General features: G+C 36.7%; 1 protein-coding gene across 1 annotated transcript in view; it reads right to left on the reverse strand.

Moving 5' to 3' along the window:
• Positions 1-20658, reverse strand: part of ift172 (intraflagellar transport 172) — an 88450-nt gene that overhangs the window by 50922 nt on the left and 16870 nt on the right. The window contains exons 18-25 of the mRNA XM_022662765.2: positions 20303-20410; positions 19455-19539; positions 19120-19212; positions 18949-19026; positions 11375-11623; positions 10452-10530; positions 9995-10115; positions 9254-9398 (exon numbers count right to left, since the gene is read on the reverse strand). Of these exons, the coding sequence (XP_022518486.2) occupies positions 9254-9398; positions 9995-10115; positions 10452-10530; positions 11375-11623; positions 18949-19026; positions 19120-19212; positions 19455-19539; positions 20303-20410 (958 nt within the window). The remainder of the gene's footprint in view (positions 1-9253; positions 9399-9994; positions 10116-10451; positions 10531-11374; positions 11624-18948; positions 19027-19119; positions 19213-19454; positions 19540-20302; positions 20411-20658) is intronic.

Here is a 20658-nt window from a genome sequence, read left to right on the forward strand (position 1 = left end):
GTGGAACTCTGAATATGGCTGAACTGATGTCTTAAAAGAGATCCAGATGGTTTCTGGATCAAAGGGGGAAGCTAACATAGCTTTACCAAAACAATTTGGTCACAGTAGGGTAATTCAAATAATTTTCTCACCTGTGGTGAGATGAACACTCAGACAACTAACGAGATTAGAGCAAATGTCTTGTTATTTCTGGTCAATGGGTCATGGTGAGGAAATCAATCTACTCAGAGTAGAATGTCTCATTGAGTTTTGTTAGTTTCTGCTTGTACCCCAGAATTGAGATCTAGGGGACAGTAAGAGAAGATGTGGATAATGCACAGAGCCTCTGGGAAGAACTATGTTTTTCATGCCATGTGGGCTACCCCAGCAGGTGAAGACATTTCAACACACTGTGTATCATCATAGCAGCCTCTTCTGAGGCACAGATAGTGGGGATAAGCAGATAACCTACAAAAAAATAATAAAATACATAATCAACATCAATGAACAATTTACTGCTCAGTGTTTTCTCTGTTACAGATCTGTTGGAGCCAGTACTCCAGCCAATCCAGCATGGCGAGAACAATTTGTGACGTGTCTGATGCAAGCCTCAACAGTTGAAGAGACATCTGTGGTTCAAAGTGGACTTCCCAGATGACCTGCCTTTCACCGACGTTGAAGCAATCGCCATGGACATACACACACATCCACACACACACCCACACACTGTGGCTGCTCACAAGCTGAAGTTGTGATGTCATCACCACATGGAAGCAAGCCTCTTGGAAAACCATGGACAACTACTGGAACTTTCTTCTTTTTTTCCTTCAGGAACATTTTTGGGACCAAGTAACAGCCATAAACAGCTCCAATACTTCACTTTAACTTTTCTGACATTTATGGTACAATCACAGTTGCATAGTTACAGCCCCTTTAATTGTTTATACATATGAGAATTTATTGTACATAGTTTTGTGATTCTTCATGTTGGGAGAATCAGAGGGAGCAATGAGAGATTCAGTCAACAACAAATTGTACTTTTATTAAGTTTAACATTGAGAGATTCTGTGAATAGCAAATACTGCTTTCCTTAGGTTCTAAACTGTCTCACTCCTTAACACCCGCTATTCCCCTATACACTCCTAACCTTTTGTCCTCACCCTTATCTCTCACATACGTCTCCTTTGTTTTAACATAAGTTGATAGAGACACCCCAAATGATGACACCCCACACATACTCCATAAACCCTTACCCTTTATCCCCTGCTGTGTTCAAATCAGTTTCTACTGTATGTAAAGTCCTGCTGAAATGTCTTTGACTGACTTGTCTGTGTAAGACTATCTGACTGACATACAGAGAGGGAGCAACGACCAACTAAGCCTGTGCCCGTGTAGATTTTCTGTCTGCACGAGAATAAACTTAAGTCATCTCTCAAGCTGTCTCCTGACTGCTGAATCTAACTCTTAATTCCTGATGCCTGAATTTCTAACAAATGGAATCAAAGTGATTCTGTGCAACATACATGTTCCAAATAGGATTTTATTAACGAAGTTAACAAGATCTTGGGTAACAAGGGGGACAGATTATATTAGTGGTTGATTTTAACCAAGTAATCGATGCCACTATTGATAAATGCTTGTTCAGGGGTGATCTAATGCCCCGGGATAGGGCAGCAATTCATGCCTTAATAGAGGAAACCTGACTAGTGGATATATGGCGATTAACAAATTTTTTTTCTCATTGTCACAAAACATATTCAGGGATAAAGATAACATCAAGCTCTAAACAGGTAGTTGATAAAACGATTGCTTCAATTTTATAGTCAGACCACGCATCAGTAGAACTGGATGTGGATTTAGAAAAGGGGCAAAGAGGGAGGTGGCGAATGAATACCACATTATTACAGGATGAAACATTTAGTGATTTATTGGCCTGGGAGCTGACTTTCTTTTTTTAAAATCAATTTAGGGACCACAGAAAAGAAACTCTGTGTGGGAAGCCTTCAATGCATATATCAGAAGGATATTAATTGCTCAAACATCTGCAGTGGCTTGCAAAAGTATTCATACCCCTTGAAATTTTTCACATTTTGTGTGATGTGCAAAAGTATTCAGCCCTCTATATCAATACTTTATAGAGCCAACTTTCACTACAATTACAGCTGCAAGTCTTTTGGGGTTTGTCTCTACCATCTTTGCGCATTTAGAGACTAAGATTTTTGCTCATTCTTCTTTATAAAACAGCTTAAGCTCAGCCAGGTTGGATGGAGAGCGTCTGTGAACAGCAGTTTTAATGTTTTGCCACAGAAGTTCAATGGTATTTAGGTCAGGACTTTGACTGGGTCGTTCTAACACAGGAATATTCTTTAATCTGACCAATCCACTGTAGCTCTGGCTGTATGTTTAGAGTCATTGCCTTGAATCTCCTCCCTGTCCCTGCTGAAGAAAAGCCTCCCCACAGCATGATGCCGCCACCACCTTGGGGATGGTGTGTTAAGAGTGATGTGCAGTGTTACTTTTTAGCCACAGAAAGCACTTTGTATTTAGGCCAAGTTCAACTTTGGCCTCATCTGACCACAGAACCTTCTATCACATGTTTGGTGAACAAACAGCACTTCTTATGTCTTTCTTTTAACAGTGGCTTTCTTCTTGACACTCTTCCGTAAAGGACAGATTTGTGGAGTGCACGACTTACAGTTGTCCATGGGCCTCTTGGCTGCTTCTCTAATCAGTGCTCTTCTTGCTCGACCTGTCAGTTTATGTTGAAGGCCATGGTAGGTTTGCAGGTTTGAATACTTTTTCTATTTTTGGATGATTGACTGAACAGTGCTCATTGTGATGCCTAAAGTGTGGGATATGTTTTTATAACCTAACCCTGCTTTAAACATCTCCACAACTTTAACTTTGATCTGTCTGGTGAGTTTCTTGGTCTTCATGATGCTGTTTGTTCACTAGTGTTCTCTAAAAAACCACTGAGGTTAATACACAACAGCTTTATTTATAATGAGACTAAATTACACACAGCCACACTCTAATTTCTTATTTAGTGACTTTCTGAAGGCAATTGACTGCACTGGATTTTATTTAGGGATTTTAGAGTAAAGAGGGCTAAATACTTTTGCACATCACACTTTTAAGATTTTTATTTTATAAAATTTTGAAAACAATGGATCATTTTAATTTCATTTCACAATTATGTGCTACTTTGTTCATCACTTAAAATTTCCATAAAATACATTTAAGTTTGTGGTTGTAAAGTGACAAAATGTGAAAAAAGTTCAAAGTGCAGGCCACTGTAAAAGAAAAAAGAACTTGATTTAGCTAAATAAATTGGAAACAGAAATTGCAATGTTAGAAAAGGACTTTACTCAGAGACATTACTCAGACCACTTGTATCAAGATATCTGTAAACATAAATATAACCCGCATGACATATATAATAGGAAAGTAGAGTATGCACTTTTTGGAAAAGTAGTTTCTATGAGGGAGGGGAAAAGGGTGGGAAAATCCTTGCCTGGCAATTAAAGCAACAGGATACAGGTAACATTATTCCGGTTATAAAGAATGGGGACATGACTAATCATCAAAAAAAAAAATTCTGTCTTCTAAATATTTTATGCAAAACTATATAAATCATCTAATTCTAACCCAGAGAAACTAAATCAGTTTTTCAAAAAATGACTCCATAGTTAGTTGCCTACTTAGATTTGCCAGTTACTGAGGAGGAAGTTCTGAGCTCTATGAAAGTAGGAACATTACTAGGTGTGGACAGCTTTTCAATCAAATACTATAAAAAATACATAGATATAATATGCCCTATACTAACAGAAGCATTTGAATATGGCTCTCTACCCACAACAAAAAAGCTAGAGATGTGACAGATCCTTCTAGTTTTAGACCCATTAATGTTGATTGTAAAATAATAATTAAAATAGTAGCTTCTGGCTTGGAGGAAGTTTTGCCCAGCACAGTAAATCGTGATCAAGTACGCTTTATACAAGGCAGATCCTCAGTCAATAATATGAGAAGATTATTACAACTAATGTGGTAGACTTCCTCAAATGATCACATGCTTCAGTGGTAACCATTTTTCTTGATGCCCTTTCGCATTTTGCCCTTTCACATTTTGGGTTTGGCTCTAGTCTCATAACATGGGTTAGATTATAATATAAGAACCCTAAAGCAGTTTCTTGATTCTTTAGGATATCAAAAGAGATGAGGTGAGGCGGTCCCCTTTCACCCCAAAGCAATGCCAATATAGCTTTTCCCAGTATAATCTGCTTCGGCTTTAAATGGGTCCCAGTTAGAATAAAGTACCTGGGAATAAAATTTAGAAGGAACTAATAACAGTGTTAAACTATGAGGCCCAGCTATACAAGATAAAAATTAACTTGGATAAATGGCAGAAACTGCAGTTGTCTCTCTGGGGTAATGTAAATGTTATTAAAATGGTATTTGTGACCCAGTTTAATTATGTTTCTATGATAATACCTTTGAATATCCCTGTATCTATGGTTAATGAATATGACAATCATTAAATAATGATGGAATAGAAAGAGAATGTATAATCTGTCATTCAAAATGGCCAAATTAGCTTGGACATCCTCTCACAATGTACAGAGAAAACCTCAAATCCTATACTATCCCATGTCCCAAGACATGTTTGGACGAAAATACATAAAGTACTTAAACTATCACGTTTCAAGCAAGCAAATGCCTCACTTTGGCAAAATCCTGAAATTCATTTTGGTAAACAAACAGTCTACTGGAAATGATGGCAATCTAAAGGGATAAATACTTTAAGTGACCTTTATGAAAAAGGGGCATTTATGTTATACACTGATATTGTAAAGAAGTATGATTTTGTTGAGCCAGTGGCGGTTTTGGGAAATATTTACAAATTAGGCACTGTATCAAACAAAAATTTTGCAATAAAGATAGCAATCCTTTAACGGAATATTTCAGTATGCAATATGAGTCACATAAAGCATCAACATTTTATAGGATAATTAATCAGTTAAATAGCAACACATGCGTGAATCTTATAATAATATGTCAGAAAGACTTCATGATGATGCATGGGAGGGAATTCTGTCTAGAGTAGGCAGAGACATTAGAGAGGTTAAAGGGAAATCTATTTAGTAAAAGATTTTGCATAGGTACTATTGGACTCCATCCAGACTTTTCAAAATAGGTCCTGTTGATGATTTATGTTGGAAATGCCATACATAGATTGGTACAGTGTTTTCATATGATATGGGAACGCCCAGCAACATACCCCTTTTTGGATAGTATCGTCGAAGTAATGGGAGAATGGCTGGGACTTACATTACCATAACAAACCTTGCTTCTGCTTTCTTGGAGATCGAACAGAAATCAATAAGTAACAATGAGTGTGCCTAATTTGATAAAAGTTGGATTAATAACAGCCACACAGAGTACAAACTTGAGTGATAAAATGATTAAATTGCATTATATGAGGTCATGCTGGGGAGACTTAATGGCGAGAGGAAAGTGAAAAGCCTATAGGACAGCTTTAGGAACCACATGCATTTGACTTGACCTGTATATGCAAACCTTAACCTTGTATTATTATATTGGTTTTATATGGTAATGTTTTACTGTACAGTGTATGACAAAAGTGAGCATATCTGAATTACAAAAACCACCACCATGTTTTACATGCAGTATGATGTTGGTACTTTTGTGACCTTCTGGATGAGTTGTCCATGCCCATTGGAATAATTTATTTTAAATATTGATGGTCTAAACGGTCTAAAGCGCTGCCACTATGAGCGGGAGGATGCAGGTTCGAACCCCCGCTTATGCAGCTTTGCCATCAAGCTGCCGGCTTTTAGAGGGAGCAAAATTGGCCCTGCTCTCTCTGGGTGGGTAGATGGCTCTAAAATCACTAAAGGGCTTCTGTGAGCTGATATATCGGGACCAAGTCGCTGTGCTTTCCTCAGAGTGTGCTGTGATGCTGCTCGGCAATGCTGCATCAGCAGCAGCTCGAAAAGAAGCGGTTGCTGACTTCACATGTATCGGATAAAGCATATGTTAGTCTTCACCCTCCTGGTGTGTTGGAGCATTACTAGTGATAGGGGGGGATAGGGGGGAGTCCTAATGAGTGGGTTGGCTGTGCAAAATTGGGGAGAAAATGGGAAAAATTAGAAATAAATAAAAAGATATATACATATATATATTTGTGATAAGCCCACAGAAAATCTGGAAATTCTGTGATTGAGCTGAAGAAAATAAAACTGAACAGTTTACACTTCTAAACTGATGCAAATGCTTAGAAGAGCAACGCTGTATGTAAAGTTTGTAGCATTCATGTAAGCATAAACCATAAGCTAAACAAAGAAATAAGCTATACAGAGTGCCGGTACTGCAAAGCAGTTAATGACTAGCATCCATGTCTCCAGACAACACCTTGCTGAAGACAGCAGCATGTATGATGTGTGGGATTATTTATTGCCTAAACCAACAGCAGCAAAATACCAGTAACAGCAGTATATTGAGGGGAGAAATTACCAGCAGAGACTTTAAAACTAGCATTTAAAGTGAAATCTTGCCAACGAACACAGTGACAAACACTCTGGCTAACACAGGTCAGCAGCAGTACTCAGAAGATGCATTCTACAGACATGACAAATACCTTCCTGACAGTGTAAAAGATAAACCAAAGAGTGTCGTTTTGGATGACCAGCCCTTATCAATCCTTGATAATGTGTGTTTTCACTGACTACATGAACCTTTAGAACCAAGTTACAATCTACCTACTTAGTGCTAACTCACAGGCACCACTGTACTGTGGCTTACGCTGTTTGCTTACGCAGCTGACCGTGATCTGCTGGCCACACTAACAGCAAATCAGTGGGGGCTGCTCAGGAAAACGCTCGCTGTTCATGAGCCAGTAACCTGCGAGTTTAGCACCATGTCTGCCAACATGATCCCCGCTGTTACAGACCTCAAACACACTCACACACAAAAAAAACTAAAAGTGCACTCAGTTGTGACTAAATATAAGCACATTTCCCCCATTTTAGCTTAATTTTACTGGCTGCCCATATATTTTAGGGTTCATTTTAAAATTATTTTATTTATTTTTTAATCCACACATGGTCTTACCCAGTCCTTGCTTTCGGGGCTGCTACACACCTACATGCCCATTTACTCCCTTAAGTCAGCTGATCAACTGCTCCTGAATGTCCCTTAAACTAAATATAAGCTTAGAGGGAACCATGCCTTCGCAATAGCAGCCCCTAGATTGCTGTTTGTTTTTGATTTTTGTTTTTATTTTATATCTCACACTGATATCACTATTTACTTTATTTTATGTAAAGCACTTTGTCTTTTTTTAAGTGTTAAAATGCTATATAAATAAAGTTGTTTTGGATATAACCTAGACATAGACAGTTAAATATGTTTCTTAATAGCTAGTTTTTCCACTACATGTGTAGGTTTAGCTGTGTCTTTTTATGTATATAGGTTTGCGTGTGCGTATGTTGGCTGTATTATCTAAAATATCTGAGCCCATATTAATTAAGGGGAAAAGTACTTGCTACAAAACAATACTTAAGCACGATTTTGTGTGTGATCCCAAAACAACCACCAAATCACACGCACTGCTCCTAACTTGGTGTGGTGCAGTGGATACCACCACCGCCTGCCAGTAAGCTACCATGTGGGAGACTGGGGTTCAATTCCAGGTGTGGGTAACTATGCTGTGCTACACCAATAATAGTCCTTGGGCAAGACTCCTAACACTGCATTGTAATTACTTTGTAAGTCGCTCTGGATAAGAGCGTCAGCTAAATGTAATGTAATGTAATTAAAAGCAAACACACATGCACATAAATTTACAACAAATATCTTATTTTTTTAACTTTGCATAATTATAACAAAATATATAAAATTTTAAGAAACTAAGCCAATTAACAATTGAAAAATATTCAAAATAATACAACATAAAGTCAACATATTAACACTATAAAATAAATTATTTTGCATATAACAAGGTCTATAAATAAAGGCAACATCAAATAAACACAAAATTACCCATTTCACACTTCTGTATTGGTTAATACAGAAGCGTTGATCGTATTTCTGTCCGTTCAGAGATAATCATAAACAAATGTTCTGCTTTGTAAAACTTGTCTGCCATAATTTGAAAAAAAATCTTTTAATATGAGAACAGCACTTTAGCACTATCAGAAGAGCGCCTGCTGCTGTTTCTCACAGTATGAGTGCATTAAAAAAAAAGCAATTGCAAACAAAGCTTTCACAATTATTCACTCAGAAAAGAGATGCATGCAAATAACACAGTCCATCTACAATTTGGAAAAGGTTTCCCTCGTCCCCCAGATGAGCCCAGAACCCGTCCTGAATGTGGCATTATTTACATGGGACAAGTGATTAAACTCTATAAAATGCTGCACAAAAATACATATATAAGAGGTGCAAAAATACTTCCAGAACAGTATATACCTTTTGAATATTTTTTTAATGTGCGATAACATTAATGCACATTGAAATGTGGAATGTTTTATTCATTAACTGGAGAACAAAGGGAGTTGTGACTAAACAGCCATTTCAATACTTCAATTTCTTTACTTAAAGAATAACATATTGTAAATGCATATTAAACCTGTGTCTTACTTGTGCAATAGAACATTTGAAATATTCAGAGAGGAATATGATGATGCAGGGACTTTGCAAAAAGGTCAATAGCAAGCTAAAAATTAAGATTGACATGTTACCCACCGCTGCAATGTCACCATGATTAAGCTTGGAGGAAAGTCACCAACTACCTTACCTAATTAGTATTTTTTCAACTGTTTAAAATGATATGTTACTAAGATTCTAGTATATGTTGAAATAAAGAGAGGGACCAAAAGCAAATCAGACACATCATGGTGTGGGCCCCTCTTGCAGTTGTGGCCCTAAACAATCGCATAGAGGGTTTTTGCCAGCAGCCGTCCCTGCTTGCTGTCTTTGAATGAAGGTCAGCTAATACAGTTTATTTGTTGTAGGTATTTCACAAGCTGAGCTTTTCAAATGTGCAGCTACTCAACCATTAAATGCTTTTTTTGTGTATTGCATCTAATTTGGTAAATGGAATACTGCCTTTTATTGGTGTATGCCCAATTTAAATGGTGTGAAGAAAAAGGTTCTTAAAGAGTTCAGGCTACAAACTGTCCAAGAAAGAAAACAAATGGAACAGAGTTATTTGCTATTCTTTATCAGAATTTTGATACAAGGGCTCTCCTACCTCAAACTCCTGTATGGAGGCGTAGTGCTGGGCAATCTTTAGGTAATACTTGGATGAAGAGCTGTCCTCCTGCAGCTCCACGATATGAAGTGCTTTTTTCCACTGCCGGGCTCCTATGGCCGATTCTACTGCTTTAAAAGAGCACCTTAATCATAGAAAAAAGGATTAAATAAGAAATCAAAAAAGAAAGAATATTGGACACGGATCTGAGAGGATTTAGGCATGCTTTTTTGATCGATCTCCCAAAAGTCCTGTTTATGATTACAATATCTCACAATGTAAGTAAATATTTTTAATACATCTTTTCATGGGACAATACTGAATATATGACAGTTTGGTCCAATGTATTCAGTGTAAATCCAGTGGCAACCTGTGAAGCTCTAGTGGACTCCATGACCAAGAGAGTTAAGGGAGTGTTGGAAAATAATGGTGGCCACACAACATATTGATGCTTTGTGTACAATTTGTCATTTTATTTAGGGGTGTACACATCTTGTTGCCAGTGGTTCAGATATTATTGACATTTTAAAGACACAGCAAATCAACACTGTTATACAAGCTGTACACTGACTGTATTGTATCAAAAGTGTTATATGAAAAGATATAATAAAACATTTGCAAAAATGTGAGGCGTGTACTGACATCTAATAAAGCCTCTAACATGTACTCATCTCACTCAATATGTGTGTCAGTGCAGGTAAAACACTGATTAAAATGATACCATTTATTATTAAGCCTCACCCAGCTTCTATGTAATGGTTGATAGCAGCATCCATTTGTTTCTGTTGAACCAAGTAGTCACCCCAGGCCTCCTCCAAGTTTACTACTTCCGAAGGGAAGGCCACACGAGCCAGCTCCACAGCTGTAAGGACGATTACCCATTGAAAAGGTCTTACTAATATATCCAAGCAATGCATGGTTTAAAAGAAATCTGGCTGCACTTCTACACAAACAACTCTCTGGGCTTTAACGTTCCATTTACACTGTTTTCACAGAGACAGATGCTATACACAAAAACTGAAACATCATTTCGAAAAAGTTTACTTGAAATGGGGAAAGAGTCTCTGCAGAAGCTTTTAAATACTATTACAAACACATTTTATCTCTTGTTATATTCTATCAATGTCATCTGAAAGAGTTATAATGATCCCAGCTAATTTGCCATTGGGAAAATAATAAGTTCAAGATACAAGCTCACCTTTTCTGAAGCTTTTGCCCTTGCAGTAACAATCCAGGGCCCGTTGATTATTCTTAATTTTTTTTAAAAGGTCACCCGCCTGTTGTGGTCAGAAAAAAAATTAGACCTTTGACAACTACAACTCAGCAATATATAATGGCTGCTTAAATGCACAGTTAGCTATAATTTGACTGTGGTGTAAATAATAATATTGTTATTCTATGTTACACATTAAAATTACAAATTTCAAATACAAATAAGCTTACATGTATACATATAACCATATAACCTGGTAAGTAAAGAAGGTGCTAGGCTTTTTGTAGCAAAGTCTGCCGAAAGATAATGGTAATGGGCTGAATGTTGTTTGTTCTCGCTGTTCTTGTGGTAATTTGTCACATACGTTTGTCTAAAGGTCTGAGCAGTTGAGGCAGTGGACCTAGTGCTACTGAACATAGTGCTTCTGGATCCTTGTCCAGCCAGTATCAGACTGTAGCTGTTGCAGAGTTCTGCTCATGCAACCCTAACGCATAAATGATTGTGTACTCATATTGTGCCTAAGTAGTGTTCTGAGGATGGTTGTTTTTTTATACTGTTAAAGCTATTGAGCCCAGAATAAGTAGTGTTATCTATTTGTTGTTTAAATACATTGTCAGTCTTGGATACATTTCTCTGTGGGTCTGAATAATTGGCAGTTGAGGCAATAGACCATGAACATAGTGTTATGCTGTACTTCTGGATCCTTGTCAAGCCAGTATTAGATTGTCATTGTGGTTGTTGTTGTAAGTTGAGCAAATAATAATACATCCTGGCTGAGACCTATGCGTAACTCCAGTTGTTAGGCTCATGATTTATCATCTTCCAGTCTTATGTTACTACAGTCAATGTGATGTTTAGCTATAAAACAATATAAAAACAGATGGAAACAAAATATCATATATATTTACCCTTTCATAGAACTCTCCTTTGATGAGGGCAACAGTAATGCGGTTGATGACATCGTTGCTGGTCAGGACCTCATCCATGCTTATGATGAGCCAGGCAGCTTTAGTTGGAAGCCCTGCCTTTAGGTACAGGTTAATAGCCCCTGTGTAGTCACCCTCTTTTTCCTTCACCTCCCCTGCCATTTCGTTCTGATTGGTCTCAATCAGCCAGGCGTAGTAATTGTGGCGTAGACTGTCCAACTCAGGATGACCCTGGAAAATGCCAGCAAACCTGCATGATTAGGCAGGAAACAGACAGCAACTAGAAACCACCTAAAACCAGATATGTATTTCCTAAAGGAAATACTGGAGCTTGCAAAGTAAAAGTCATAGATTAGACTGACATTTATATATGGACAAAAATAGTATGAAAGATAGATAGACAGATACAGCAGCTAGAAAATGATGTGAACCTTTTGAATGCATGTTTTCTGCATATTTTTGTCATTAAATTTAATCTGATCATCATTTAAGTCAAGAGTCCTGACAAATATAATGTGCCTAGTAATAATAAAAAGAAACTAAAAAAGTAGGCTTTGAAAAAAGCTCACCAATAATGTTGAAAAAGTGTATAAAAAGCTAAAATAAAACTGTACAAGCAAAAGTACAAAAAAAAAACTAAAAACTTAAAATAAATGGCCATCTTAAACCCAGTGCAATCGAAATTTCACTGTTACCTTAAATATGTAAATAGTAATAGTTCTTAAATTTGACAGTACTGATTAAAGCAGTGTAGAGTCCAAAAATTGTGGCTAAATTGTGCAATGCAGATAAGTCTGGATAAAAGAGCAATGTCCACAAAAAGAGACAAAAAAAACAGAGAGAGAAAAAAACAGAGAGAGAGAACTAGAGAGAGAAGAGAGAAAAGAGAAGTACAGAGAGAAGTAGAGACGTAGAGAGAGAGAGAAGAGAGTGAGTGACGATTAAAACAAGACAAGTAGAGAGAAATAGAAAAAAGCAGACAAGTAGAGAGAGAAATAGAAAGAGTTAATGAGAGAAAAAAAGTATAGTTTTATCATAAAAAGCACAGTTTTATAAAATAATACTAAGCATATATTTTACTAAGTACATCACCAGTATAAAATCAGCACAGCCAAATAAAGTATACTTTTTCAAAGTAGACTGAAATACAGATTAAGTAGGTAAAAATATACGTATAGTAGAAGAAGTATATTTGAATTATTGCACATATAGTTCAAGTACACTATTATTATGTTTAAATACACAACTTTTTTTTTTTACAAGGGATGTTGCAACCAAACTCTGTGCAGTAAAGAGGCAGCTTCAGACTCGCCTACACATTCGGTAAAACAGGTAATAGTGTACTTGAACTATTTGCAAAATAATTCAAGAATACTTCTTCATTTTCTGCTTATACGTATATTTTTACCTACTTAATCTGTATTTCAATCTCTTTTAAAAATGTATACTTTATTTGGCTGTGATGATTTTATACTGGTGATGTACTTAGTAAAAATATATGTGATTTAAAGCGAGCTGTTCATGATCAAAAACCTCCAAACCTATGGGCTAAATAATCCAATCAAACGCAGCAAAATGTTAGCTAAAATAAAAAGGGAGAAGATAGATATAATCTTCTGGCAGGAAACCCATCTCTCAGATGGCGAGCATGACAAACTAAGAAAAATGGGATATAGGAATGCATTTTTCTCATCATATAGAAATGGGAAGAAAAGGGGAGTTGTTATCCTTATTTCAAACTCTGTTAGGTTTGAACTGCTATCTGAAACAAAAGATAAGGAGGGCAGATATGTTTTAGTAAAAGGAAAAATAGACCAAAAAGAAATAACTTTATTCAATATATATGCCCCCCCAGGGAACCATACCTCTTTTTTTAGACAGGTATTCAATCTCATAACATTAGAAACATATGGCACCCTTATATGCGGAGGAGACTTTAATCTGCTCCTTAATCCTGCATTAGATACTACAAATAAAGAGAGAAGGAGAAACCCAGTCGAAAAATATGTAAATAAGGTCATTAAAGACCTAGGTTTGAATGATGTTTGGCGTTCAATACATGGATCAGATCCAGGATACACCTTCTACTCTGCACGATATGCCTTACATTCAAGAATAGACTATTTCTTAATGTTTGCTAGGGACTTACATAGATTGAAGCATTGTAAAATAGGTTCGCGGGATCTCTCGGACCACTCAGGGGTTTACTTAAATGTACATTTGGATGGTAGACGGCGTAATACATTATGGAAGTTAAATGTTGGCCTATTAAATGACCCAATGTTTAAAGAATCTATGGTATCTGATTTACAGGCGTATTTACAGGACAATGATAAAGGAGATGTTAATCCCTGTATATTATGGGACGCAGCTAAAGCTGTCCTCAGGGGAAAGATAATAGCTAGGGCAGCACAGAGGAAAAAGGTAAAAAATCTAAACCTGCTGACATTGCAAGAAAAATTGAGAGAGCTAGAACAACAGCAGACTGTAACTAAGGGTCAGCATATCATATCTCAAATCAGAGCTGTGAAACAGGAAATAGATAAAATATTAAGTGAGGAAGTAGAGAAGAATATTAGATTTATGAAACAGCGGTATTACGAGGCAGGACCCAGGGCAACGAAACTATTGGCCTGGAGGCTCAGAAAACAACAAGCAGAAAATGCTGTCCATAGGATAAAGGACCCCACCACAAATAAAATTCTTAACAATCCGGATGATATAGAAAAAACCTTTGAAGCATACTATAAGTCTTTATACTCTCAGCCGTATGAGACTAACAGACACGAAATCACCGAATTTCTCAATTCTTTAGACCTACCTACAGTAGGCAAAGAAAACAATGATAAACTTATTTTACCCATAACACAGGAAGAGATAGATAGGGCTATAGCAAGACTGAATAACAATAAATCACCAGGTACAGATGGATACCCTCCGGAGTGGTATAAAGCTATAAAGGAACACCTCCTTCCTGTGTTGGAATCCTGTTTTAATTATATCATGAAAGAGGGTTTTCTCCCTCCCTCTTGGAAAGAGGCTTACATATCAGTTATTGCAAAAGAGGGAAAGGACCGGTTAGACTGCACAGGGTATAGACCTATTAGCGTCCTAAATGCAGATTATAAAATTTATGCCTCTATTCTGACAAAGAGGATGGAAATTGTAATGCCCTTCTTGATAGACGAGGATCAAACAGGATTCATAAAGGACAGGCAGGCTCAAGATAATATAAGGAGAACTTTGCATGTTATTGAACAAATTAATAAAGAGAAGATAAGTTCCATTGTCCTCAGTCTAGATGCCGAGAAGGCTTTTGATTCGGTCAGGTGGGATTTCCTTTATCTCGTAATGGACAGATTTGGATTTAGTGCAGATTTTATACGTTGCATTCAAGTACTGTACTCCTCCCCTACAGCAAGAATAAAGATTAATGGTAGCCTCTCTAATACTATAATGTTACAACGGGGATGTAGACAGGGTTGCCCTGCTAGCCCTAGCCTCTTTAATATCTTTATCGAGCCTTTGGCCAAGTCATACGCCAAGAGAAAAGTAAAAAAGGTATATTAGTGGGAGGAGAGGAGTATAAAATAAGCATGTATGCTGATGATGTGCTTAACCAAACTGAAAGATAGCCCATATTGACTTTTGATTTAAAGTAAATATATGGAATTGTCAAACCCAGCTATTCTGTGACCTCATGTGTCCTTTTTTTTTGTTTTGTTTTTTCCCTCTCCCTTTTTCCTTTTAGCTTTCTCACTCACCTTATTATTTGTTCCCTTTTTTGAACACTGTGTCAGGTTGTTTTGTATCTCAAAATTGTGAATAAATAAAGAGTATAAAAAAAAAACCTCCAAACCTGACTGAACTGGAGATGTTTTGTTAAGAAGAATGATCCAAAATACCTTCAACCAGAGGTCAGACTCTCATTGGAAACTGTAGGAAGCGTTTAGAGACTAAAGAGCATCTACTAAATATTGAAGTCATTTTTCTGTTGGGGTGCCCAAATTTATGCACCTGCCTAAATTAATTATTGCCTGCCTAATTATTGCACACTTTCTGTAAATCCTATAAACTTCATTTCACTTTTTAAATATCACTGTGTTCTTCTGCTATATGATATATTTAACTGAAATTGCTGATGCCAACAACCAATGATTTATAAAGGAAAATCATGAAAACTATCAGGGGTGCCCAAACTTTTTTATACCACTGTACATAAACAGATGGATAGTTGTATAAAAGACAGACAGACAGACAGATAGATTCAGTTTACTCTTTAAAATGCATGCTCTATAGTGTGTAGACTGACTAGGTTCGAATAATCAATGTATCAGGACAGGTCTCAGCAACAACACACACCTGACAGTCACATGTTCCAGTACTTTATATACCTGTAAGTACCAGAAAATAAAAGCTGAAGATGTTGATCTTTTGTCTTATATTGGTCTTTTAAAATAGAACGCAAATGTGTTCAGTTAAAAGTAGAAATAATGTGCTTCATGAACACATAAAAACCTAGGCAGCATTAAACAACCTCCTACATCAGTGACTCCATCAGTCTTTAACGGATAACCTACACACATCCATTATATATCTATAACCATATCATCCATATATCACCGCTACCCGAATGTTTCTATACACACACACATGCACACAGTCACATAACACATTTAACATTTAAGACGTTTAGCTATTTTTATTTATTTATTTATTTTTTGTTATTTTGTTTTTTTATTATGTTAGGGATGGAAAAATGAAAAAATATAGGAAGCTTTCTTTTTTCTTTTTCTTTCAAGGGTACAACTTCTTCTTTTGTTTGTGCGTTTTTTTCCCCTCTCTTATTTTCTCTCTCTCATCTCTTCCCCATTATCTTTATTTTCGATTTGGTTTATTTTGTACATATATACACATCGTTATGTCCTCCCTCTGAACAAAGACCTTAGTTACCAGAAGTTTGTATAGTTTAATAAAAATAAAAAAAATAAAAAAATAATGGACTTCCCTGTTCCAATACTTTTGGAGGTAATTGTATGTACACCCCCTATCTTCTCTATGTAACATTCAATAATACAATTTACAGACCAACAAGTTCTTAAGAACTAGATAACAGACTCTTTAGAAAACCTTACAATCTAACAGAAAAAGCTTGCTAGTTGGCATAATGATCAACCTCATACCTTACAGCGATTAGTATGAAATTCAGAGCGGAAATGATGCTCAACCTAGCTGGAAAAGTTTTACTCTGTTTGGAAGGAAAAGTCTTGTCGAGTATAATGGTCCTTCTCAAAAAATGTGCATATTGTGATAAAGTCCATTATTTTCTGTAATGTACTGATAAACATTACACTTTCATATATTTTAGGTTCATTACACACAACTGAAGTAGTTCAAGCCTTTTATTGTTTTAATATTGATGATTTTGGCAAAAAAGTAAAGAAAAAACGAAAATCCTTATCTCAAAAAATTAGCATATTTCATCCGACCACTAAAAGAAAAGTGTTTTTAATACAAAAAAAGTCAACCTTCAAATAATTATGTTCAGTTATGCACTCAATCCTTGGTCGGGAATCCTTTTGCAGAAATGACTGCATCAATTCGTCGTGGCATGGAGGCAATCAGCCTGTGGCACTGCTGAGGTGTTCTGGAGGAACAGGATGCTTCGATAGCGTCCTTAAGCTCATCCAGAGTGTTGGCTCTTGCGTCTCTCAACTTTCTCTTCACAATATCCCACAGATTCTCTATGGGGTTCAGGTCAGGAGAGTTGGCAGGCAGTAATGCCATGGTCAGTAAACCATTTACCAGTGGTTTTGGCACTGTGAGCAGGGGCCAGGTCGTGCGGAAAAATGAAATCTTCATCTCCATAAAGCTTTTCAGCAGATGGAAGCATGAAGTGCTCCAAAATCTCCTGATAGCTAGCTGCATTGACCCTGCCCTTGATAAAACACAGTGGACCAACACCAGCAGCTGACATGGCACCCCAGACCATCACTGACTGTGGGTACTTGACACTGGACTTCAGGCATTTTGGCATTTCCTTCTCCCAAGTCTTCCTCCAGACTCTGGCACCTTGATTTCTGAATGACATGCAGAAATTGAGCAACAGTCCAGTGCTGCTTCTCTGTAGCCCAGGTCAGGGGCTTCTGCCGCTGTTTCTGGTTCAAATGTGGCTTGACCTGGAGAAACCTGTAACCCATTTCCTGCACACGCCTGTGCACGGTGGCTCTGGGTGTTTCTACTCCAGACTCAGTCCACTGCTTCCGCAGGTCCCCCAAGGTCTGGAATCGGCCCTTCTCCACGATCTTCCTCAGGGTCTGGTCACCTCTTCTCGTTGTGCAGCGCTTTCTGCCACACTTTTCCTTCCCACAGACTTCCCACTGAGGTGCCTTGATACAGCACTCTGGGAACAGCCTATTTGTTCAGAAATTTCTTTCTGTGTCTTACCCTCTTGCAATGATGGCCTTCTGGACAGCAGTTAGGTCGGCAGTCTTACCCATGATTGCGGTTTTGAGTAATGAACCAGGCTGGGAGTTTTTAAAAGCCTCAGGAATCTTTTGCAGGTGTTTAGAGTTAATTCGTTGATTCAGATGATTAGGTTAAAAAGCTCGTTTAGAGTACCTTTTTGATAATTTTGTGAGATAGGAATTTTGGGTTTTCATGAGCAAAATCATCAGTATTAAAACAATAAAAGACCTGAAATATTTCTTGTGGTGTGCAATGAATAATAAATATATGAAAGTTTAATTTTTATTATTTCATTATGGAAAAGAATGAACTTTATCACAATATGCTTATTTTTTGAGAAGGACCTGTAGAAGGGTAGTTAGTAAGGTACTAAGTGTACCTGGTCTCACGAGAGTTCTCCTTAGTGTTATTTCCAAACTGACCAAGAGTATTTTGACACCTGTAGTTGGTTTCTTTGGTCCAGATCAGTTGAAGAATTTGTTTACCAGGAGCGTTTTCCTCCCCTTTTTGGTGTTTTTGCAAAGGCACAAACCTAAATGCAGCAAAATATGCACCAATAAATCACGCAAGCATGCTTTCTCCAAATAGCGTCCAAGGTAAAAAAAACATTTAAAAACTGTTTTCTTATATCTCAGTAATGGACTGCACAATTGATAAGCTACTCAAACATACATTTCACAAGATTCAGATCTCTTCACACTTGCTCTAGGTCACCTAAGACATTATTGAGAGAGCCAAGACGGTTAATTAAGGATTCAAAGATTCAATATGAACGTATTGAAATAAAACATAGGGGTATTATAGTATAGAGAAGTGTCTTTTATGGTAAATTTAAGAAGATATGCAAAATGTACTTATAAGTTTAATAATTATAGGCTGAGTATTCCTTGTAAAATTACAACATTAGTTCAGATTTAATACAAAACCTGTAATTGTAACTTAATAATTGTAATCTAAATGAATCACTTTCAAATAGAACTAAAACAAAAATTGAATAAAATCAGGGCCTCATGAATCGGAATTGAAATTATTTGGAAATCACAGGTGATACCCAGCAACAGATTAGTCTTTTAAAGATGTGATTTTACCTTTGCCTCAGCCACTGCTATGCAGTCATTCCACATATGCAGCTCCTGGTACATTTGCATCACCTCATTTATTGCGTTCTGCAGGAACAGCATGATATCAATTATTTACAGATAAATGTCTCTCGATACCCTAGACAGTTTAACACAAAAGTTTAATAAATGAGCAATAACCTGTTCCATGTAGTACATTTCAGCTAGTTTGTAGTTTTTGTCAAGCATTGCTAAACGTGCTTTTGCTTGGTAGTGTTCTGTGCCATCATCACACTATATTGGGGAAAAAAAATGATGAAAAATAAACCAAAAGAAGAACATGGCTTAACATATCATATATTCACAAAGTTTTTCTTACAAGTTATAAGTTTTTCTTCCATACATACAGCAGCCAACATTTAAATAAAAGGTGTAACTTTAAGATCTTGTGAAGTTTACTTTAGTTCATACTTCAATACTAAATTGTTAATACTATGTTGTCTCAGTAATAATTAAAATGATACTTTTCTACATACATAATCCTTCGAGATGGAATCAGTCATTTTGTTGGTTTCATTCAAAAAGCGAGCCTTGGATACATCACCCAAAGCTGCAAAGCACCTGCAAGGCAATAAGAAAATTCTTTATGTTCCATTGGTAAGAACATTTTGCACTGTGGCTTTTCCTTATTAGTATCATCACTTAATCTGAAAAAATTGTCGAGATGCTATTATAATAAAAATCAGTTTAAACCAGAAAAATTCATTTTAGCAAAATCATGGGCCAAAAGCCACTGAATGGTAAAATCCTTCTTTTTAGTCCTAAACAGCCCCACATTTTTTTATCCTTCCTCTGCTCACCCAAACCTTGGCCAAAAAAGAAACAGCTAATACTGTAAAAAATCATTTTCATACTACACAAATATTGAGCACATTTGAACCAACCTTAGCCATCAAGGCTGCCTCCATTTGTATGACAGTATTCATTTTGTCCAGCCTCAGGGCTACTTGCCCAAAGCCAAACAATACAGACAAAAAAGCATCCTTGGACAAGAAGGCAGTATCAGGCAAACATTAAATTAATAACTAAAGGTAAACTAATACATTGCTCTTCAATTCTTAGCCTGGAGTACCACTGCCCAGAATGTTGTTCTTTCTTAGCTCAATTGCTGCAGCATGTGTGTGTGTGAAAATGATTTAAGCACAAAAATAATTCTTAAATGAGAAAGTTTACAGCATGCTCTCTCTACCAGTTAAGGCTATTTACATTCTAAATTAAATTGAGAAAAACTATTTTTTATTCTGCTTTTTAGAAAAATTCTCTCAAAAATCTTGCTCAGAAATCTTGAATATGCTAGACATATGTAAGGTGCTGCAAGGCTGACCTTTCTGCAATGTGCAATTGTCGTGCTTCTAGAGAGAGCTTACTCAACGTCTTCCACATAGCCTCGGTTTCAGAAGACATTTCCAGGGTCTCCAGGAATGCAGTTGCTCTGTAGCACACACAAACAAATGTTAGGGACATATATAGCAGTGCAGACCAAAGGCCACCTGTTCTTTGAACACAAAATTCAAAAAATGTATTTACCCTAAAATTTTGAAAGGAGATTTCTATCCAACTCATTTGTACCCTTGTCTTTACCTAAAGTCTTTCCAGTAATTGTACATTCAAATATATATGTTCATAATTTAGAGTCTACAACGGTCTAGTGTTAGTCTGGTTTAATGTGTAGACTTTACT

Source organism: Astyanax mexicanus, chromosome 1, assembly GCF_023375975.1.
Source record: "Astyanax mexicanus isolate ESR-SI-001 chromosome 1, AstMex3_surface, whole genome shotgun sequence".
NCBI lineage: Eukaryota > Metazoa > Chordata > Actinopteri > Characiformes > Acestrorhamphidae > Astyanax > Astyanax mexicanus.